Source organism: Gastrolobium bilobum, unplaced genomic scaffold, assembly GCF_033153095.1.
Source record: "Gastrolobium bilobum isolate Gb01-03AN ecotype WA unplaced genomic scaffold, APGP_CSIRO_Gbil_v1 utg1269, whole genome shotgun sequence".
Taxonomy (NCBI): Eukaryota; Viridiplantae; Streptophyta; class Magnoliopsida; order Fabales; family Fabaceae; genus Gastrolobium; species Gastrolobium bilobum.
In genome coordinates, this window is record NW_026898540.1 from 164091 (window position 1) to 189118 (window position 25028).

Below are 25028 nucleotides of genomic sequence, written 5' to 3' on the forward strand. Positions count from 1 at the left end.
TCTATCATGTTGATCTGGATTATGGGCAATTTCAATAGCAGCTTTATTATCACAATGTAACTCCATAGGCTGATTGTAGCAGATTTCTAAGTCTTGTAGGATGCTCTTAATCCACAACAATTCACACACTCCATGTGCCATTCCTCTAAACTCTACTTCTGCACTCGATCTAGCCACAACTTCGTGCTTCTTACTCTTCCAAGTAACTAGATTGCCTTCAACAAAAGTAAAATATCCTGAAGTTGACTGTCTGGTAGTTTTATCTCCAGCCCAATCTGAATCTGTGTAGCCTTTAATTCTCGGACTATTATTTTTTGAGTAAAGCAGACCTTTCCCTGGACACCCTTTTAAATACCTCAATATTCGATACACAGCAGCCATGTGATCCTCACTTGGATTGTGCATAAATATGCTCACAACACTAACTGCAAAAGCAATGTCTGGCCTAGTATGTGATAAATAAATTAGCCTCCCTACTAGCCTTTGATATCTGCCAACATCAGTCTGTACTTGATCAGGATATAAACTCAATACATGATTCATTTCAATTGGTGTTTCTGCTGGTTTACATGTTGTCATTCCTGTTTCTGCAAGTAGATCTAAAATGTACTTTTTTGTGACAAAAAATTCCCTGATTTCATCTAGCAATTTCAATTCCAAGAAAATACTTTACTGATCCTAGATCTTGCATTTCAAACTCATTTGCTAAATGTCTTTCCAATAACTCCATTTCAAATAAATAATCACCAGTCAAAACCATATCATCAACATACACTATTAACACTGTTATCTTTCCTCCATTATGTTTTATGAATAGGGTGTGGTCTGCATTACTTTGTTTGTATCCAAACTTCTTCATGACTAGAGAGAACCTGCCAAACCAAGCTCTAGGTGATTGCTTGAGGCCGTATAGTGCTTTTTTTAATCTACACACTCCATTTCCCTTCAAGTTAGCATGTTTGGCGCCTGGTGGAATTTCCATATATACTTCTTCTTCTAAGTCTCCATTCAAAAATGCATTCTTTACATCAAACTGCTTGAGTGTCCAGTCCCTGTTAGCTGCTATAGAAATCAGAATACGAATTGTGTTCAGTTTTGCTACTGGTGCAAATGTATCTTGGTAATCAACCCCGTATTTTTGTGCGTATCCCTTAGCAACTAATCTGGCTTTATATCTGTCAAGGCTGCCATCTGCTTTAAGCTTCACAGTAAACACCCATTTGCATCCAATTGGTTTTTTCCCGGTTGGTAAAGGAACCAGGTCCCACGTTGAGTTTTTTGTAAGACCTTCATTTCTACATTCATGGATCCCTTCCAATTTGGATCATCCAAAGCATCCTGCACATTGTTAGGAACAAATATACTATACATTTGATTAACAGATGCAATATATGATTTTGACAACCTATGATTGGACATGTAGTTACCGATAGGGTATTTGACCTTAGAGTTTGGATCTGGTTCATAAAGCTGTTTTGGAACACCTTTATTTGGTCTTTGTGACACTCTAACAGGTAAGATGCGACCATCTATGCTAGTAATAGAAGGTTCATTTGAAGAAATAGGAGTAGGATTAGTGTTTACCTCAGGTATGGATTCAGGAACATCCAGGGACGATGCCTCAGTTATAGGTGTTAGACGTGTAGCAAAATCATTCGTGGTAGGGGTAACATCCGGTCCAGGAGTGTGTTGAAGAGTTATAATTTCTTCTCCAGTAGTAGGTATCTCCCCCTGAGAAGAAGTAACGGAATCTCCCCCTGAATAATATGGTTCCAATTCTTGAAAAGACACGTCCATGGTGACATGCATTTTGTGGAGAACAGGATCATAACACCTGTAACCTTTTTGTACATTAGAGTAGCCCACAAATACACATTTTTTAGCACAAGGATCCAATCTGTTTTGTAATACCTTGGGGATATGGACATACACCATGCACCCAAAAACACGAGGCTCAAGGTCGGGAATGTGAGGAATGGAGAAATAAGATTCCAGAGTCTGTTGTGGAGTTTTAAAGTGAAGGGCGCTGGATGGAGTACGGTTGATGAGGTAGGCAGCAGACACAACAGCTTCACCCCAATATATTTTAGGCAAATTCATACCAAAAAGGGAGGCACGAACCACTTCTAGTAGTTGTCTATTTTTTCGTTTAGCTAGGCTGTTCTGTTGGGGTGTATAAGGGCAAGAGGTTTGATGTCGGATCCCATGTGTGCTTAAGAAATCAATAAAGCGGCCATCTAAATATTCACTGCCATTATCAGATTATAGAATTTGAACCTTAGACTGATATTGGGTTTGGACCATGCTGTAAATTTTTTTGAAGGCATCAAAGACATCACTTTTGTGTCTTAACAGTGACAACCAAGTCATCCGGGTACATTCATCAATAAAAGTCACATAATAGTAAGCTTTTGAGAAAGAAGGCACCTTTGCAGGGCCCCAAACATCGGAATGAACAACTTGAAATGGAATAGAACTTTTATTAGTACTAGGAAAATAAGAAACTCTGTGACTCTTGGCCAATTCACAAGTGCTGCATTTAAAATCAGCATTATTCAAATGGAAAAACAACCGAGGAAATAACTTTTTCAGATAACTAAAGGAAAGGTGACCAAGTCTTCGATGCCAAATCCAAATGATAGCACGGGACTGTTCTGGACCGGTTGTTGCACATGTAGTAGCCAAAGAAGGATGGCTAGGATCAGGGACCTCCAAGAAGTAAAGCTGGCCAAGTCTAACACCATAACCAAGAGTAATCCGAGTGGGGATGTCCTGAAAAACACAGTGAGAGGGAAAAAAGTTACTAAACAATTAAGCTTTGAAGTTAATTGGCTCACAGAGAGTAAGTTGTATTCAAGAGATGGTACAACCAACACAGAGTCTAGAAATAAGCTATCAGAAAAGGTTAAGGATCCTTGACCAGTAATTGTTTAGGTACTCCCAATGGCAGTGGAAATAACGGATTGTGAAGAATTACAGAGATTGAACAACTGGGAAGAATCTTTAACTATATGATCAGAAGCACCTGTATCAATTATCCAAATATTATTCCTAGACAATGTATAGAAAGCAAGAGACTTACCCAAAATACTGGATTGAGTAAAATTGGCAGCAGGGACAGGAGCATCTTTAGCGGAGACAATAGTCTTGGCTTTGGCAGGTATTTTCTTCTGGGAACGTTTATTGAATAAATACGAGGTTGAAGATTCAGAGGAGGTTTTGAGATTATTCATTGGAAAATGGAAATTCGAATTGGGTAACAGAAAAAAAAAATCGAGTCAGGCAAATTGAACAATACGATGTGTAAGGTTTAATGAAAATAGGTTCCTGGATCAGAAACACTCTGATACCATGTCAAAACAATGGTGCCATGTTATGAATATTTCTGTGTGTTTATTCTTTCTCTACTGGGGTCGTTATATACATAAATGAGGACTCTAGATCCATTACAAATTAGTTGTCAATCAACTATGAATAAGGAAATGAAATAACCTGTTAATATTTTTATTTAATACAAAACTCCTATGATTATGTCAGTCAACTGCAAATAAGAAAATTAATCTATTTAATACAAATCTCCTTTGATTATGTAATTGTATAATCAATAATTAAAATTTCAACAACTATACAATTCAGCAAATATTATCTCATTTCAAGAAATACAGTACATGCAAGTGAGATAAATAAAATGTATCAATCATTCGTGCGTTTTTTCCCCCTTCAATCTCCCTTTAATTTGATGGACCTTATCATATTTCTAACAGCTTTTTGGTCTTTTTCATCTAAATACTAAATTGTATTTAAATTTATCTTAATATTTATAAATGTGATTTTCTTCTTAATTGAACACTCTTATTTTAAAATTTTATTTCGAAATATTTACCTATCTTATTTTCTTATACCCTTCTTGAGGAAGATTTTCTAGAAACAAGGTTCACCCTCAAATCAGTTATCCCAAATTTGTGTATCTAATGAGATAGAAACAAATTTTGGTATTGATTTGTTTATTAGAATGATATCTATAAAAAAAAAATATAAAGAATGTAATCCTCATTTTTATATCAAGGTTTTGTTTTAGGATGGTTCATCCATATATAATTAGTCCATTAATTTGAGTACCAAAATAAATAAATTATTAAATTAAAAACTAACAACCTAGATTAAATTAAATAATAACTAATTAAATAAAATAAATGATAAACTTTTACCCCAGAGGGACAAGGCAATTATAGCGGATGGGGTTTGCATCTATCATATCACATGACATAAACAAATTTTTCACACACACAATATTTTGTGGGACCCGCACTTTTTGAAGCAAAAAAAAAAAGAAAAAATTAAGACACGCAAAACGAATCTCTATAACATTACACAATCATTTTTCTTATAACACAAGTCTTATAAAACCAATAACGAATATGCTTTTCTTTTCGGTTCACACTTTTACATTGTCCACCTGCTAAAGGTGAAAAACTGCAACTAATTAATACAGTTTTTTTTTTTCCTGCCAGCAAGACCATTGCCGATAAATTGAGTAGGGGTAGCTAGCTGTGATTACAATGCTATATAATGCATTGTTTTGTTAGTATTTAAAATTTATAGTGGAAAAAAATAAAACAGTTTCACGTAGAAAGGCATGAGTAAATAATTAAAGATAACAGTAAACACAGCACATATATATATTTGTCATTTTTTGGCTTCAGACGAAAGGGGATGTAAAACAGTAGAACCTCTCAACAAAAGGACTGTATGCTGCTGAGGCAGGAAATGGCAGTGAACAGCTGCATTCAAATGCCTGCCACCAAAGCCATGGACCTCTTGGAAGGTGTGGACAGCTGTAAACAGCTTTTCTTTGCCTAATTAATGCTTTAGTGCGCGTTTGCCATGTACAGGAAAAAAAAAAAAAAACACAATGAAAATACTAGTTCTATAAGTTGCTTAATTTCTATATATATATATTTTTAAGTGAAAATTCCACGTACAACCGATGCACTCGTTGTGGAGTTTGTCTTTCTCACGTAAACAAAAATGGAAACATTGTGATTGAGCTGTACTTCACATTTTGCAGTTCCCTCACCGCCCATGAATCTTATCCCTCTATCGCACACAACCATATCATTTCTGTTCTGAATGTCCCATGTAAATCTTTTAAGAACCAACAATTCAATGAAAATTTAAACTTGTGATCTAGAAATCAAGTAAAATGCCAGATTGCCACTTATAAAAGCATCTGTGCCACTTGAAATACCACAATTTTTACATCATCAATCTTCATTATATATGTTTTTTCTCTGGCGAATTGTTTTGTCATGTTACTAAAAAAAAACCATCTTCAAGTTGGTCTTATCTTCTTTCTCACTCCACTCCTTAATGAACCCCACGTATATTGTGAGTTTGCAAAAAAATAATATTTTTGTCTTGTAACATGATAAAACAATTCTCATTTTTTCTTATAACAAAACTGATACCAATCAATGTTAGTTTAATTGAATCAAACAACAGTATTGATAAAAAATAATAATAGATTCACCTCTTACTTAATATATATTTTGATATTTGACTAATAAATTGAATACTACATTAATTTTAGAAGAAAAAATATGAAATATTGTTCTATTCTAAGGATAAAAACGTTTAGTCAGGTATTAATATATTAATTTTGATCTAGGCTCTCTTATGTATCTATAAAGAAGATATCATGCAGTCATGCACAAGAGTAACAAAGTTGATAAAGAGACAATGTGTGTACAGTGACAGCAAATAAAGAGAGAAAGTAAATGTCATGCTTGTAGACTTTATTTTTTATTTATAGAATTTACCTCTTATTTATAGACTTTCTAGGAACCCAATATTTAATTTATTTGTTGTCGCAATAAGATTAATAGGTTATTTCTTTTATCTTATTTATTTTTTTATTCTGATGCCCTTCTTTAGCCTTCTAGAATATAGATCTATGGGCTTTTTGACCCTTATAACCTTTTATTAATAATTAATTACCAAATTGACCCTCATTATAAACTATTTCAAAAATTTAACCTCCCCAACAAACATAACACCGATCTGCCCCTGTTTGACCGTTGACCACCAAGCCTACCCGGGTACACCCCTCCCTAGCCGGGTATTTTTTGAAATTTTTTGTCTACCCGGGTAGGGAGGGGTGTACCCGGGTAGAGTTCTTCAATCTGGGAAAATGTTTGAATTATTTACCCGGGTAGGGAGGGGTGTACCCGGGTAAATCTCTGTCAAAAACCCCAAAATGAAATAAAACTCAAGAGACTAAAATGAAATCCCATTGAACTCAAGAGACTGCTACATAACAACTCCTATAGCACTTGTAAGTTTACTTACATTAACAGTCATCACCAGGAATTCTAACAGAACTCGAAAACTGACACCAGGCCTTGGATGCAAAATGAAGCAGGAGGAGGCAGAATAATGCATGGCCTCTGTCAAATAGGTTCAGAAATTCACACATCCAATGACAAGAAGCGATACCTGTTCAAAAACTGCAACAAACTAGATTAGGAAAAAATTGTATGAGGAACAAGTACAAGAGCAGTAAAGTTGAAAGGTACCCTTTTCTCAGAAGCATTCATTCAAAACCAAACTTGCAAAGAAATCAAAAAAAAGTTTAGAACTTTCAACCAACCCACGATTTGAAAAAACCATAGCAAATGGTAGGTGACAATACCGTGGGAAGATGGGATAAAAAAATTAACATAAGATGAAGATAAGGAGGAGAAACCGATTTTGTAAATTGTATGTCTGTTGGCTGCTGCAGAGATCTAGGAGGGGTTTTGGGGTTTCTGGTGGAGATTTACCCGGGTACACCCCTATGTACCCGGGTAAATAATTCAACTATTTTTCCAGATTGAAGAACTCTACCCGGGTACACCCCTCCCTACCCGGGTCAAAAATTTCAAAAAATACCCGGGTAGGGAGGGGAGTACCCGGGTAGACTTGGTGGTCAACGGTCAAACAGGGGCAGATTGGTGTTATGTTTGTTGGGGAGGTTAAATTTTTGAAATAGTTTATAATGAAGGTCAATTTGGTAATTAATTATTAATAAAAGGTTATAAAGGTAAAAAAGTCTAGATCTATGAGATGGACTCGTAACAATTAGTTGATTAAAAAGATAAAAAATATATAATACTTTTTTTAAATAATTTATAGTACATCCGGATGTATTTTATAATAAAATAAAATTTTAATTTTTAATTCGAATAACAGTTATAATTTCATAATTTCTTTCTGAAATACACTTTTCGTTTTAAAAGAATCAAACTGTATGCGATGGAGTTTTAATAAGACCATCTTCTTAATTTATAAAAGTAAAAAAAAAAAAAAAACACGACATGTTTTTATTTTCCTTATATATATAGAGAGAAAAAAATATCTATCTTTTTAAAGGATATAAGCTTATATTATTTTAGATCCTAACCATTGATTTTCGTCTATCAACGGTTATAATCTATTGAGTCAAACTTAATGGACTAAATTTATTATTAATTAATTAATAATTTTGATCCGATAAATTATAACCGTTGATGGATGGAAATCAACGGTTAAGATCTAAAATGATATAAGCTTATATCCTTTAAAATGACAGATGTTATTCCCATATATATATAGGGAAAAACAGTTTTATATATATATATATGGGAATTGATTTTCACATGTTGCATGAGAATTTAATTCTCATGTTGTGACTCAACAAGTGGTGGACCCCACATCTATTAAAAAAAAAGCTTTGCACGCAAATCGAAGGGCCACAATATGATAATTGAATTCTCATACAACATAAGAGAATATTTTATATATATATATATATATATATATATACTATCCTAATTGACAGTTCTTTTTCCCTCGACAGAGTACTTTGGTATTTATTTTTTTATTAGTATTCAATAATTATTTGTCAATCAGAAATAATAAATAATATTTAAAATATCAGTGAAAACAAAAATTAGGTATCGGATTAATGTCTAACTTTCCCCGTTCTAGCCTGTCCAGAAAAACCCTCTCTCAGTGTCTCCAAGGACGATGATTGGATTTGGACTCAGTCTTTCGTGTTTTTTTTATTTATCACTACACATGGCGCTAAAGTTACTCATATAATAATAATTAATGAGAATCAACCTCTGTACATGCTGATCCCAGCAAACAATGTCGTTTTGTTAGAATATTTTTATAAAAAACATGTTTTCGATCTTAATAAAAGATAAGAAAAATAACTATTTTTACATTATTATTATTTATTTTCTTGAAATAAAACCTATCAAATGTTATTTCTTCAAATAGTTTATTTTTCATTTTCCAATATAAAAGTCGGTTCTTGAAAAACTATTTTACTGATGGCTTTTGTTTATTTTAAGAGATTAACTTCTTCTTTTTGTGAGAAAATGACTTTTTAGCGGTTAATTTTTTTTAGGATTCATTTTTTCTAAAGTTACTAGTTTATATTCACCAAAATGATATTCTTTGGGACGAAAATTATGGTGTATTTGTAATTTTAATTTATTTCAGAGTTATAATAGTCTTTTACATTTTAATTTTTTAATTTTTCAATCACAAAACGACGTCGTTTCGGTGAACAATAATAAACAAAATTGTGTAAAATAACATTGATAATTTTTTCCTTTTTTATATAAATGATGAAAAACTTTTAAATTTTTTTCTCAGTATGGAGATGCTCATGTGAAAAATGTGCACGTGGCTTAATGTGATAAAATTAATAAAAGAACGTAAAACTAGTTATAAGAAGTATCATAAATATCTTTTGATTGTTTATTCCCTTATTTAAGCATCAAATCATATTTGGAAATTATGCCAGCTGATGCTGCTGGTAAAATTTGCAAAGACAATATAAAAGAATTTCATTAAAAACAAAAGGATTTTCAAAATAATGAAAAGTTCATTGTATGCTCACTTTGCTATATTTACGATTAGTGGTTTTTCTTTGGCTGTAAAAAAATTTCAATAACCATTTGTATGTATACTTTTTTTAAGAAATTAATTATGATAAAATTAGTTTCTTCTTTGGTATATTAACTGAAAAAGTATTTTAAGATATTATATTTTATTTAGATTGCATAAAAATATTGCTTTTACGTAATAAATTACTAAAATAAGTATGACATTTTTAAAATATTAATTTTTAAAAAAATTTAAAGTATTTTTATGTTCAAGTTACGAAATAATAAGAATAATAAAATAAATTTTAAATTGTAGCTTTTAGTTATTCATAGTGAAAGTTGATATACAGCTTTTAATTTATATTATGTGTGTGTATTGTTTTCCACACAATTTAAGTAAACCAAACATGCAGTCCCACTAATATATAAAATCTACGGGAGAGATTATGGTTACTATCTCTTTTTCTTACTACCAAATAATAATCGTTGATTTCTCTCAATCTAATGGTTATAATTTATTAATAATTAATAATTAATTAATAAGTATGGCCCAATAAATTACAACTGTTAGATTGACATAAATCAACGATTAAGATTTAGTAGTAAAAAAAGAGATACTAATTATAACCTCACCAAATCAAATATCTTACCTACCTGTTAATTTACACCTATGGAACACAATGCTTCGTAATCATCAAAATCTCAGTTAATAACGGGTGAGCTCCTCATATTTACTCTCACTCAGGATATTTAATATGATATACAAGAATTGAGGAATATAAGAATTCCGTTGCTTTTTATGTAAAGGAAGCTCAAAGATTACCTAAAAAAATTCTTTCAATGCCTAACATGGTATGATATATTAAGAGATTGTTTGTACGAATACCATAAAGAGAAAAAAAAAAAAAAAAGGGCCAGAGTATGCATGTATTCAACTGTTACTATTATATAAAAAAAGAAAAAGTTAATGAGAGGCCAACACACTGAAAATACAATAAAACAAACTAATTGTCCAATGCAGCTCATGGCAACACTAATATATCTATAGCACATATATATCTATAGCACATATATATCTATCTACACACTATCTCACACTGCAAGTTGAGAGACATTAGAGTACATAAGACAAAACTTTATTGTCCCATATACCTGCCAACCATTGTATCAAATTCATAATATAATTTTTATTCAGATTTTACTCTTCCTTGTCAAATTATTTTATAATCAAAAAAAAAAAAAAAAAAAAAAACTTATCATAACTTTCCAAGTGGCGGTGTGAACGCTTGACTGAGTGGTCACTGTGATAAGCTCAGATCTTCCAAATCTCAAGCTTAGCCTATAAATATTCTAACTTTGTGGCCATTTTATGTACAAGAGGACGAATAGAGTTTTGAAAAGATGGAGCAAAATGACAATCATGCTAGAAGGAAAAGGGGAGGGCTGGTCACAATGCCCTTCATCTTTGGTAAGTTTCAAAATAGAAACTCTAGTGCATCTCTAATTAATTAGAAAGCAAAAAAAAATAGCTTACTCCTCCTAATGGCTACGTACTCTAAATATATGGTTTTGAATCTCTTGTTGTATTTGTTTTGTTGCAGCTAATGAGGTTTGTGAGAAGTTGGCTGTGGTGGGTTTCAATACAAACATGATTAGCTACTTGACAACACAGCTTCATATGCCATTAACCAAAGCCGCTAACACCCTCACTAACTTTGGTGGAACTTCAAGCTTAACACCATTGCTCGGTGCTTTCATTGCCGATTCATATGCTGGAAAGTTTTGGACCATCACCGTTGCTTCCATTATATACCAAATTGTAATGATTCCTCCTTAACTCTGAATATAAATTTTTAGCTGAATTGCTAAATATGTTGTATCTATCTATTACAACTCGAACGTAGCATGTATAGTTTTTTTTTTTTTTTTTTTTTGAGATATAGCATATATAGTTTTTTTTACGTACCAATATAGAAGTTAGAAATTAGTGAAAATCTGTTCTCCAAAAAGAAAAATTAGTGAATATCTCACTAGTCACGGCTAAATTACAGTATATTATTAGAGGCAGGATATTTTTACTCTTTATTTTTTCTACTACCAACTTATTATTACTCTAATCATAGTTAAATCCCCTGAAAAATTTCTTTAGAAAGAGAAAAGAAAAACAACTTTTAATGTATTCCGTGGGGTACATAATTATATTAAAGTGGTAGTAAGTTAGAATAGTATCCTTACTTATATTATTATAGATGCTACTTAATCATAATTCAAATGGTTAAAGATAGGATAAAAATTTAATATATAGAATTAGGTGTAGATTTAAGCCTTGATTATGATTCAGTCATGAATTTTTTTAAATAAAATCACTGTAGATTCTTTGATTTTTTTTTATAAACATGTCATGTCATGATGATTCTCTACGTCAATTGAATGCGCTTTATTATTTTTGTCACCGTGCTTGTGTTTATTTAATCATCAGGGGATGATTAGTTTGACATTATCAGCAATACTTCCACCGTTTAGACCACCTCCTTGTAAAGGTGAAGGGGTATGCCAAGAAGCTAGTGCAGGACAGCTGGCAGTTCTCTATGTGTCATTGCTACTAGGGGCACTCGGGTCGGGTGGGATCCGACCCTGTGTGGTGGCATTTGGAGCTGACCAGTTTGATGAATCGGATCCCAAGCAAACAAAGACATGGACTTATTTCAATTGGTACTATTTTGTTATGGGTGGATCCATACTTGTCGCTGTCACTGTTCTTGTTTATATTCAAGATAACATTGGATGGGGATGGGGCCTTGGAATCCCCACTGTGGCAATGTTTATCTCAATTGTTACTTTCTTTATTGGATATCCACTTTACCGGAACTTGGACCCGGCCGGGAGCCCGTTTACTCGATTGGTACAAGTAACTGTTGCTGCATTTCGTAAGAGAAACATAACAAATGTACCCCAATCCAATTTGCTATACCAAAATGATGAATTAGATGCCTTTATTTCTTTGGGTGGGAAGCTTCTTCATACCGAACAGATGAAGTAAGTGTCTTTTTCTTTTTTCTTTTTCTATTATAGAATCACATCACATGAGCAAATATTAGTGTGTTTTTTTTTTTTAATACAAGTGAGAATTTAATACAATCTATTCAAATCTCTAACCACTTGATCAATCCTAATGGCTTAATATTAGTGTTTCTAATAACTAGATGAAATAATTCAATAACAACGTTTAAGTTATTCATAATCATTCACGAATTGACAAGCCAACAACATAATCATCATAGCTTAATTTGTTTTGTCTTATCATGAATTATTATTGGCCAGTATTATTGTCATCACATCATAATTGGTCATGTGTACTCACAGCAATGATGTCTTGTCCATATGTTTAAGCATGAATAATAGTTTTTGGTTTTCTTGATACCACCACATGTTTCTTTTGATCTATCATTGGAAATAATCAGCTAGGCAACAAAAAGTTTATGTTATCATGCCTCATATATATATATATATATATATATATATATATATATCTCCCGACCCTACCTCACTCATAACCACACAGGGCTAGACGATGTGAACCTTCAGTTTTGGTCCATATGGTATTTATCTTTTTGTTTCCACTGCCCCAGTAAGCTTTTAACTGGGCATAGATGAGTCATATTTCATCTTTACACGTGTTTCTCATGACTATGATTGTTTCGTTTGATTGTAAATGCTACGTCATTTTCATAATTAAATAACACATAATTAGTTAGCAATTGAATAACACATACTTTATTAAAAAAAATATAATAACACATGATTAAATAACAAGATTAAACTCTCTTAGACTGAATGTACAAATAAATTAAATTCTTTAAATAGTTAGCAATTGATAATTATTTGTGATTGGAGTAAAGTTGAAAGGAACTTTTTTTTCCCCTTAACTAACCTAAGTCAATTTTGTGAAAATTGATACAGATTTTTGGACAAGTCAGCTATTGTGACAGAAGAAGACAACAGTAAAACACCCAACTTATGGAAGCTAAACACAGTTCATAGAGTGGAGGAATTGAAGTCCTTAATAAGGATGGGCCCAATTTGGGCTTCAGGAATTCTTCTCATAACAGCCTATGCTCAACAAAACACATTCTCACTCCAACAAGCCAAAACCATGGACAGACATCTTATCAAGTCCTTCCAAATCCCAGCTGGGTCAATGTCTGTCTTCACAATCCTCACTATGCTCATCACCACTGCCTTCTATGACCGGGTATTCATCCGTGTAGCCCGTAGATTCACTGGACTTGACCGTGGTATTAGCTTCCTTCACAGAATGGGAATTGGGTTTGTGATTTCAACCTTGGCCACTTTGGTTGCTGGGTTCATTGAAGTGAAGAGAAAGAAGGCGGCTCTGGCCCATGGGCTTATTGACCATTCTCAAGCCACAATCCCAATATCAGTATTTTGGCTTGTGCCACAATACAGCCTTCATGGAATGGCTGAGGCCTTTATGTCCATTGGGCATCTAGAGTTTTTCTATGACCAGGCCCCAGAGAGTATGAGGAGCACTGCCATGGCACTTTTTTGGACTGCAATTTCTGTTGGGAACTATGTGAGTACCCTTCTGGTTACCTTGGTCCACAAGTTTAGTGCTGGGCCTGATGGGTCAAATTGGCTTCCTGATAATAACCTGAACAAGGGGAAGTTGGAGTACTTTTACTGGCTCATCACCCTATTGCAGCTTTTTAATCTTATTTACTACTTATGTTGCGCAAAGTTGTACACTTACAAGCCAATTCAGGTTCATTACAAAGGGGATAATAGTTCAGAAGAGAACCAAATTGAGCTTGGTATCAGAGTTTAAGTGCAACTTTATAGGGGGTTTAGTTGTTTAGATTTTCGAGTTCCTCACCTTTTTTAGTGGCCACTCTTGTAGAGACTAGAATGAAAGTATCGATTAGCTCGTATCTTTGTTAACATATCTGCAATATAAATAATGATTATTATTATTATTATAGATAATCATCACCATCCATTTATCCCTAATCTTGATGTTTCATATTTTTTATTATAACTTTTTTCCTATTGAGTATTTCATTAAAAAATATAATATAAAAAGAATAAAACAACAAACAAAACCACATGCTTCACCCTTGCTCATGTGTCTTCACGGAAACTAATATTCCAATCTTCAAATGATGGTGCAAATCGCACCTTTGAGTCATCATTACGATGATGCTACGTGGGAATTCTTTTAGGATCTGGGCTACTCTTTCAATTGTTGCTATGATTGACATATCTTTCAGAAACAAGGTTAGTGCGCATTTGGGTCCATGTTGACCTAGTTGGTTGAGCTGGATATCTAGATGTTAGGTTAAGGTACGCATCCAGGTTAGGCTTTGGTTGAGTCTGTGTGTTTATTGCCTCGATTGGGGGTGCAAGGTTTTGGGCTCCGAAGTCCCGTACAGTTCAACAAACTTATTCTAATCAAAACCCAGATAACCAAAACTATGAAGACACGCCACAGATGTGATTTTTATCTTATTTTTTGAAAATTACAGATGTGATTTTAAAATGATGGTGAAACTAGGATACCCTGGTAAACATGCAAATCCAACCCAATTTTGCTCCCAATCCTAGGATAATGTAACCTACCATCATTTGAGTTATACAAAACCAATTTGGAAATTTCAGTTTTCACCGAAAAACTTCTTTTTTAAAAATGCACAAGAAGTTGAAAGAATGAATTCCATCTGAAAATCTAAAGCTTGATAGATGATATGAAAGGGAGGTGATTTTCACGTTTTGTACAGCAGTTGGTAACGCAAATCAATGGAGGTGTTGAAGATTTGCATATGAGCTCTCACGGCAGCAGATGAGCAATAGGGTTAACATATGGTCTATTTATTGTTTCATTTCTTAATTGTATAGTTTAAGGTAAATTACACTTTACCCCCTTTTTAAATAACCTTCTCAATCTTATTCTTTTTTTTTTTTCTTTTGTCATTTAATCAATCCTCCTCAACTTTGATTCACATTAAAAATAAAAAAAATTACCCCCCAAAAAAAAAATTGTTAACTTTTCCATCAACGTTAATGCTAGTTATAATACACGCCATTCACGGGACCTGAATACACCTGAAGAAGTGATGTTCCAAATTTTACTTCATTATCTGCTAGAAAGTTCATCAGAGAGAAGGGAAATGGAAATCAGAGCAAAGGCGGAGGAAGACTAGACATGAAAATTTAAGAAAAAAGATGTGGTGAATCTAATACAGCTGGAAAATTCATTCTTGCTTGATCAATTAATTCTTTATTATAGATGAAGAAAATTTACACGAAAGACAAAGCATAAATTTAATACATTTAGATTGAAGAAGGTGTGGAAGAGCACTTTTTATCTAAGAAAAAAACAAGTCTAAAAATATTTTTTATGCTAGTATTACTACAACTCTCAGCCCTGCCAAGCCCAAATTATTTCATTTATATAAGGCTTAAAACAAGATGCATTCCTAACCCTTTTACCTTGTTTCCCCCTTCTTTTTTGTTAAAAAACCCCTTCTGTGGCAAATAATATATGTTGGCCTTGGACTACTGGCCTAGTGCCTTATTAAATGAAAGGAAAAAGAAGACATCAAATAACAAATGAATGTTGGTACTAACCCATTCTTAGAATTTAAAAGCAAATCAAGAACTGGAAAGAATACTAGTTTTTTTAATGCAAACGCATAAGCTTAATTCTGATTATACTCACACCCTGTTTCTCACCATAGATTTCCGTTTACAATATCCTTTACTGGATGAAAACCTAAAATCAAAGCTGTTTCACCCCTTCAAAATCAAGTCAACGTCACTTGGGATAGACCCTGAAAATGTGTAACAAAATTAAAGTACAAGATAAATACAAAATATTAGGCATTAAGCCTGGTGGATAAGCAGTAAAAACTATCAACTCATCATCCCTGGTGGATAAGCACAGATACTTATGCCAAAGTGTTGAATGACTACAATGTTAGGCTTTCAGGGTTTTCAACAATTTTTGAGAATGTCTGAAGGAATGCAGCCAAGTCAGCCCCATAGATTATTCGGTGATCAGCGGTTACATTCACCTGACAAAGAAAAGTTTAGAGCACATTAATGCCATCCTTAGATATAAACAATTATAATTCCACACGTGTTCCCAATTAGTAAACTGATATGCCATATTAAAGCATGTCTTTGTTTTTATACCTCTTACGACACACCTAAATTAATCAACATACTTGATAAAAAAAATCTCAAAAAATTGAAGACCAAGTGTTATTCATCTCCCATAATAGAGGAAAAATTACAATCTCTACCAAAATACAGAACAAGTGGGTACCCCTTCCATTCACTTTTTAACAAGAATGTAAGTAGTCCAAGATTTCAGAACTCAATTCACTCATGTTTTGAAATTTCTTATCAGTTATCACAATATGAAAGGAATGGACCTACATTTTAAGCACTATAATAAAGACTAGAAAATTTTCCCATATGATACGTACCAAGATCAGGATCAGACAAAGTGTTCTATATTCATTTTTTTTTCCAACAAAGTGCTGCTGTCAGAAATTTTTACAATTCTAATATGGTTTGTTGAACTGTAAGTGAGTAGGAAAAGGATATAAAGGATTCTGATAGGAACCCAACCCCAAAATCAATTAAAAATAACAGAACACAAGATTTTGGCCTGGAAATCCAGATTTGCAGATATATGTATTAACAATAAAACTATTACAACTGATGGACATAATCTACTGCAAAAGGGAAATTCCAGATATCCAAATGACATGAAAGAAAGGATAAAATGACAGAAGGAACATAACAGTGATTGAACCAATTCGAGAGGCCTCACACTCTCCCAAGGTCCCAATTCCAAAAGATGTCCCGGATACCCTGACACACTTCACATTCTCATCTTATACTCAGCTTAACCTCCTTAGAATATTTTATTTTCCCTCCAAAAGTTAGTTATGCCACCTCATTGGTAGAACATAATCTCCTACTACGCACCTTACATACACTTTCATGAGTATATTTCTATCAATACTCCCCCTCAAAACACTCACCTTGTCCTCAAGGTGAGATTTAGCCCTCAAGAACCTTCCTCTAGGATCCCACTGCTAGAAATGTAATGACCAACTTATGTTTGACGTATAATTACTTCCAATCTGATTTTTCTGTAACGCACATAACAGTTCAGGCTGGCCACAAGGAGTGAGCAAAGCCTTATCATTTTTGTCACCAACCGTGAGTAATGAGCTTTGAGTCCCATTTTCTAATGAAAATGCAACATCTAGTGCGTTCTTATTGCCCAAATTAGGCATAGTCTGCACTAAAACAAAGTGGTCATCCTTGATATGGCGTTTATAAAGATGTGCTTCTGCCCACATTTGCCTCTTTGAAACAGTTGAAACATTTAATGTAGCTTGTAAGTCTGCATTGCGAATTATATTGTACTTAGGAAACCATTGCAGCATCACTAAGATCAACCCAGCTTGTACGTGACCCTTGTTGTACTGAGAAACCAAGAATGGAAGCATTTCTAGCCATAAATAAACTCTCTCCCTTAAAAATATCTCAGCAATTCGAGTATATGTTTGGTCTTTAAGAGCCCAATCTTCACAAGAATCTTTAATCTCCAACATTAAATCATCGAAGATATTTGCAGAGTTCTTATGCTCTGTAGAGCTTAATTCCTCCCACCTCAAATGCACCCATTGTTGTAGCACTTTTAAAATATGTAACAAGATTTCAAATGACCTATTCCTTTGTACCAGAAAGAATGATGTTCCGTATGTCACCAGCCTTAATATGTAAAAGTTGGATATTTGTCCCTCCCTTAAAGCTTGGTTCAGTAGCATGAATCCCATATGTCAAGGTGGCCAGTGCATTCCCCTGACAACCCCACTCAATTGCATTAACATTTATTCTCTTAGGAGTTGTTCCAAGCACGTCTAACACTCTAAAAACCCAAGGTGGGACAGATCTGCCACCATCTCGACCCCAGGGGCCACCAAAACCTTGGTCCAATTCATCCCCAAGAAGGGAATAGTAAGAATCTTCAAACCTGGCTAAAGAATGTTGCTTGTGTTGGAGCTACAAAAAACCAAGGCGGTTCAGTTCTAGGTGGAGCTCCGTTGTGGAGATGAAACCGTTTGTTCTTTTCCCGGTTGTACAAATCAAAATCGTCGTTTGTTGAAGAAGCAAAAGGTTTATCTTCTCGTCTAGATGGGGGAGGAACACCACGACATTGCCACTCACTCTTCGTCCATCGTCGATTTTCCTGAGTCCTCTTCGGCAACTCCCAAACATCTCGAGTTAGATTTTTCCTTTGGGTCAGGCTCATCACACAAAACAAAGAAACTACTGGGTTAGGCATGTATCCGCTTAATGGTAAATTGGGCCTGACCATAAACTCACCCCATTCCATCTCTGCCCCAATTACCTTCTCTGTTTGTTTTGTAGCCATTTATTGCTGCAAATTTGTCACGTCCTTGCAGCATACCCACTCCTCGCTCGGCGACTCTGGTAATGGTGGCGGTCGAGCCACCTCATTCGGCGGCTGTGGCGTCTCTGGTATCCCCATTGCCAACACCTCCAACATACTCCCAAACTCTTCATCTCGCTCCCTTCCGACGATCTCTTCTTTATCATACCCGATGAACGCGAAACTGGAAGGATGATTTTCATCCATTGTCACGGTTGTCCTCCCTTTTTGGTTTTGCTTCGCTGTTGGGTTTCACTCACCTCTACACCAGTTACATGCTCCTCCTTTGTCACCGCTTCACGCCTCGTCTCATCACCCTTAACCTTTTCCTCCAGGGTCTCTGCTTCTGGCCTTGATGCTTCTGATTCATCCTCATTTTCCACACAAATCTCAGGTTGGTAAACCTGTAAAAGTGCTTTTAAGAACATCCACCAAGTTGTCTTTGGATTGAGCCAACTCCAGCATTTATACCATTTGAGTGCAGGTCCTCTGAGCCCTCTCACAGCTTCTGCCAACTTCTCATCTTCAAGAATTTTTTCTACCTGGAAATATTTCTCCAGATAGATTAGCCATCCCCAAACGTCATCGTCTTCTCCGTAGAACTTTGGGACTTCCCTTCTAGGTCTCCGACGATCCATCATCTATCGCAGAGTTTGGTCCAAGCGCAACAAAATTTTCTTAAGATCATCTTCTGGATTCTTCCTTCTTAGCGTGGCCATGGTTCACAGAGCTCCCAGATCAGAAGCTCCATACCAATTTGATAGGAACCCAACTCCAAAATCAATTAAAAATAACAGAACACAAGATTTTGACCTGGAAATTCAGATTTTCTGATATATGTATTAACAATAAAACTATTACAACTGATGGAAATATATCTACTGCAAAAGGGAAATTCCATATATCCAAATGACATGAAAGAAAGGATAAAATGACGGAAGGAACATAACAATGAGTGAAGCAATTCGAGAGGCCTTACACTCTCCCAAGGTCCCAATTCGAAAAGATATCCCGGATTCCCTCACACACTTTACATTCTCATCTTATGCTCAGCTTAACCTCCTAGAAAATTCTATTTTCCCTCCAAAAGTTAGTTATGTCATCTCATTGCCCACCTTACATACACCTTCATGAGTATATTCCTATCAGATTCATTTGTTTTCTTGCCGATCTCTAAGATATTAGAAACAATTCTGAGTTACAACCTCTGATAGACAACACTAAGGGTAACATCCACATTGATCTTTACATTTCAAGATACAAATTACATACAAAACTGATGGCTGTGCAGTTTCTGCATTGGACCGCTGTTCATATTACCCAGAACAACAAGACTTTCTGACGTTCAGATGAGAGATGGTAGATTATATTTATTGGGAAAATTGGAAAATTTAACAATCAAGAAATCTGATCCATAGTTACTCTCCCTTCCCAGGCAGCACTCAACCCAAAGAAAAGAAAATTATTTGCAGCATTCATCTAATGGAGGAATTGAGGAAAGTATTGCAGGGAAGGGGTTAAAAACACAAGCTATAGCCTTAGAAACCATGATCTGGGTCAAGAAGACAATTTTCCTTGAAATATTTTAGCTTCAAAATGGTTATCTGCTGACATTCCAAACTATAGGTTCTATGTTCACACCACAGCAGAAGTAGAACCTCCAAAGTTGTTAACAATGGATCAGGTAAAGAGATTCAGAACAAACACATTATAGAGAAAGGCATTGTTGTTATGGGTATGTCCTCAATGTGGATGAATATACTAGTGGAACCCCATCTTTGATGAGAAGAAAGAGAACACGTCCTACCATTTACAATGTCAAGCAACATGACTAACAAGAATTGAAGTATGTCAAAAAAAAATACATATTCTGCATATATAGTACTTTAAGATACACCTTAGCCACTAAGAACCAGTTAAACCATCTGACTATGGATCCTGACACCTAGCATGATTAAGAATCCAAGAGGGAAAAGTCTAAAAGGCAATAGTTATCATGAACAGAGAAAAAGAAAAAGTTCAAATAACAATTGTAATTGGAAGCTTTGGAAGGATAAAACATCTGGTTTCTTATATACTATAGTTGTAGTCAGAATTCTAAGAAACAAGACTTCAAAAGAAAAGACACTTGCACTTACAGCAAAAAGTTTTTTTCTCAGTCATGACTGCAGTCCAGCTAATAATTTAAATAAATAATAAACAGAAAGTATTATGATGAAGATTTGAGATATGATGTCCATAGAACTAATCCTCAAGAAACTCTCAGCATAACAACATGCATGTGTAAGCTAAAGCTTTGGCTATGCATTTAGAGAAATATAGTTCTGTAGCGTAACACCGTGTAAATGTTAAGTAATGTTTATTGTCTTCATATTATGACTCCAGTGCATTGAGAAAAGAGGCAAGACAATTTCATCCAAAAAGTGTTTCTGTTTTCACCTAAGCATAAGTGCATAACTTTTAATTATACAAACTCGTACAAGATTAACCTTATAAGAAAGTAAAAAAAAAATCATATAACTCACCAGCATTTTATTTTTTACACTGAAGAATCCATCCTTATCTGTCAGAACAGTGGGTTTTGATGCTCCAACAGCCATGATAGCCCCCTAAACATAAATGGTAAAGTTTAGCAAAAAAAGATAAAAACAAAAAACAAAAACAAAGGTCAAATAGCTACAAATCTGAGCCGCATAATCTCCTAAATTAATAGTTAAAATTCAAAAGCTCATCAGTCACCTGGCCTGGAGGAAGTATGGCGTCGAACCTGTCAACTCCGAACATTCCCAGATTTGAAAGCGTGAAAGTTCCTGGAGGCATAACAAAAGAGCACAGTTAGACTTGGGCTAAAAGATTACACTCCCACCGAGAAACAAAAATCACAAAACACGCACACATTAAAAAGAAACCTGAATTATACTCATGAGGTTGCAATTGCTTAGCACGAGCTTTTTCTACTAACTCTTTCCATTTTTGGGACAAAAGATATAGGTCCAACTGCAACAACAAAACAAGTAACCAACCAAATAACAAGGGAACTAAAACACAAGTTTACATTCTCAAATCAAAATATTCTGATTCAGGACTATTCACCAATCACATACCTTATCTGCATCCTGAAGAACAGGGGTAATCAAGCCACCATTGATTGCCACGGCTACAGCAATGTTAATGTTACTATTATAGGCAAAGTTCTTCCCATCTTTGCATGAGGCATTCACCACCGGATGCTGAGCCAGTGCCATTGCAGCAACCTTGGCTAGAATAGCTGTCATCGTCACACCTTTCGGTTTCACCTAAAAATGCAACAACAAACTTGAAACCCATATTCAATTTTTTAAAAAAAAAAAACTAAGCTGCAAAAGCATACCCTCTCATAAAGAGCATCAAGTGCATCAGTGGTCACGGGGTACCCAACACGGAATGTAGGAACAGAGAGACTCTCCAACATGTTCTTCGCAACCGCGGATTGCATTGTCGTGAAGGGGACAACACTAGAACCTGGAGACGAAGCCGACGCGGCCGACGGAGCGGCGGCGGCTTTTGGTGGAGCTGAGGACACCGTCGGAGGAGCCACACTACTATCCGCCGGCGTGATCCCGGCGGCAGCCTCCACGTCAGCAGGAGTAATCCTTCCATTCGGACCAGTCCCAACCAGTGATCCAATGTCCACCTTGTGCTGCTTCGCGAGCTTCTTCGCGTACGGCGTCGCCACCGTCTTCCTCAGCCCGTCGGAAATCGCCTTAGCAGGCGGAGGTGGAGAAGGCGGGGAGATGGCCGGCGCAGGACTTGAATTTTCTGGCTGAATTGGAGTGGCCGCGGTGGCGGAGGAAGCCGAATTGGCGGCCTTGGCCTTGGCCTCGGCGATTTCCTCCTCGGACTCGGCAAGTAGGCCGATGGGAGCGCCGACGGGGGCGGTTTCACCCTCGGCGACAACAATGGCGGCGAGGATTCCGTCGTAGAATGTCTCAACATCCATGTCAGCCTTGTCGGACTCAACAACGACGACACTTTCGCCCTTGGCGAGAACGTCGCCTTCTGATTTGATCCACGAGACGATTTTGCCCTCGGTCATGGTGGAGCTTAGGGCGGGCATGAAGATCTCCCTGATCTTTGATTGGACCGAGGAGTAAGGCCTCCGACGCGGTTTAGAGAGTGGCGCGGCGACGGAGAATCGGCGCCAGGAGAGGGCGGAGGAGAAGGATAGGGTGGGGGAATTGGTGGCGGCGGCGACGGTGGTGGCGGTGAAAAATGATGAAGCCATGTTTTGGTGAATGAATGAATGAATTGAGTGAGTTAGTGAGTTAGTAAATGAATGAATGATGAAAGAGGGGGAAATAGAAAGAAGGCGGAGAAGACGAAGTTAAGTTAGTTGGACAGTTGGAGCTTCTTCACTTCGTTAACATCGCCAATTTTTGCACCCATTGCAGTCCCCATCGTCCTTATTACTTAACATATTTTCATTTGACGTAGATATCAAATTTTATATTTTAAGAGACATTTCAATTTTCAACAAATGAGTATTTAAACCAGTAAATATTTTTGTTCGTACTCACAATTTTCATGAAGTCTTTTTTGGTCTCTAACAATAAAAAAAGTTTCATTTTTTGTTCTTAATTTTACAAAAATAGTGTCACTATTAAGTAGTCCAGCGTGGAAGTAATACGACGACATTTTGAACATGTCTTATGTCTTCTTGGAGTTTTGGACACCCCAGCATCGAAGCCCCTATTTGGTCCCTGACAAATTTATCGAGGCCTTATTTGGTCCTTAACACTGAAAAGGGTGGGGAACTGAATTGTTATGTACGCGAAGTCCCTTGGAGCTCTCTCTCTCTTTCTTTCTCTTTCTTTCTCTTTCTCTTTCTCACCCTTCTTCCTCTCCGATCTGAAACCCAACACCCAAACTCACCCCCTTTGACTAATATTTGAAAGAAGAGCGAATATCATTTTTGGTCCCTAACAAAAAATATGGTCTTCATTTTAGTCCCTTACAAAAATAAATTAGTCTCGAGGTCCCTTGATATGGGCCCAAATGTCCCAAGCCCAAATAGTATGGGTAATATCTCAACCCAAAAGCACAGCCCAGGAGACGAAAACGAATTGGTACTGTCTGAGTCAACTCCTAGAGCACTATCAGTAGATCTATCGAAGCGTGGTGAAGAAGGAGATGCAAGGGGATTGAGCATGCATGCTAATGCAGAGAATGGGAATGATCCAGTGGAACCTGAAGAAGGAAGGCCCATGGTGGAAGAGAGACCAAGGAGAACAAGAAGAAAGTCTCACCGCTTCAATGATGAGGAATTTGTATGCAAGTAGTGTTAGATTGATTGTTGTTCTGATGAAAAGAATAATTGTAGATAGTATACTGTAATACGGTTACAAGTAGTTGTAACTAACTGCTATCAGTCAGCATATAAATAGGGAGACACCGATTGTAGTTACTCATTGATTTGATAAATGAAATTCTGGATTCTTCTTCTCATCTTTCTGTTCCTATTCTTTCTCACCTTTCTCTTTTGTTCTAGGGTAGAACTGTGATTCTATCAACTGGTGCTTTCATCCCTGAACCATGGCACCCGACAACCGTCCTCGTACTCTTGACGATAGGGTAGATCAAACCCAATCGGAAGTTGATAACCTCAAGAATCAGATGAACAAACAGTTCCTGGAGATCACCTGCAAGCTCGATGCGATTTTCGACAACTACAGAGAACATCAATCCTCTCCCATATCTTCTGCTAGCATCCATCAGTTAGGACCCAAGGATTCTCAAGCCGCAAAGAATCTCCGTCTAAAGATTTCGAAGTTTGATGGTTCTTCAGACCCACAAGACTGGATCTATCAGATAAGTCAGTTTTTCGACTTTTATGACGTTGCTGATGCACAACGATCGAAGATAGCTCCGTTTTATTTCTCTGGTAAAGCTCTCGCATGGTACCGCTGGTTGCATAAGAATACAACCATCAGTTCCTGAGAAGATTTTCTACAGTCTCTTCAAGTGCGTTTTGGACCGTCTGAGTTGGAAGACTACCAAGGCAAATTGGCTAAATTGATGCAACATGGTTCTGTCATGGAGTACCAGGCTGAGTTTGAATCTCTGTCTAACAAGGTAAATGGGTTACCTGAATCCTTCTTATTGAGTTGCTTTATCTGTGGCTTGAAACCCCAATTACAGTATGAGGTTTCTTCCTTTGATCCCCCCACCCTAACCAAAGCCATAGCTCTAGCCAAGATTCAAGAGCTTAAACTACAGACCAAGAACTTTCAACCTAAAATTCATTCCCCATACCCACCTTTATTACCTACACCAAATACTCAAACCAAACACTTTAAACCCATAACCAGTCTTGACCCCACTGTTTCAACCAAAAGCCCTCTCCACCGTTTATCCCAGAGTGAAATCCAGGAGAGACGAGATAAGAAACTGTGTTTTTATTGTGGTGACAAATACTTCATGGGCCACAAATGCAAAGCTTCTGTTCATGTTTTAATAGTACCTGATGATGAACTATTAGACCCTGAATCTATAGACTCTATGAATACACCAACCGAGCCACAAGCTCAACCTGAACCTGAGTCCACACCACAGATTAGCCTTCACGCATTATCAGGGTT

At 35.9% G+C, this 25028-nt stretch overlaps 2 protein-coding genes across 2 annotated transcripts; one reads left to right on the plus strand and one right to left on the minus strand.

The window, feature by feature from the left end:
• Positions 1-10296: 10296 nt before the first annotated feature.
• Positions 10297-13938, plus strand: LOC133317247 (protein NRT1/ PTR FAMILY 3.1). The gene is made up of 4 exons (XM_061519088.1): positions 10297-10386; positions 10520-10737; positions 11398-11954; positions 12879-13938. The coding sequence occupies exons 1-4, from the start codon at positions 10320-10322 to the stop codon at positions 13762-13764; spliced, it is 1728 nt and encodes a 575-aa protein (XP_061375072.1). The 5' UTR covers positions 10297-10319; the 3' UTR covers positions 13765-13938.
• Positions 13939-15638: 1700 nt separating this feature from the next.
• LOC133317273 (dihydrolipoyllysine-residue acetyltransferase component 4 of pyruvate dehydrogenase complex, chloroplastic-like) lies at positions 15639-22823 on the minus strand. The gene is made up of 6 exons (XM_061519128.1): positions 21782-22823; positions 21516-21707; positions 21321-21408; positions 21151-21221; positions 20937-21020; positions 15639-16009 (listed from the first exon to the last, which is right to left on the minus strand). The coding sequence occupies exons 1-6, from the start codon at positions 22673-22675 to the stop codon at positions 15905-15907; spliced, it is 1434 nt and encodes a 477-aa protein (XP_061375112.1). The 5' UTR covers positions 22676-22823; the 3' UTR covers positions 15639-15904.
• Between the last annotated feature and the right edge of the window lie 2205 nt (positions 22824-25028).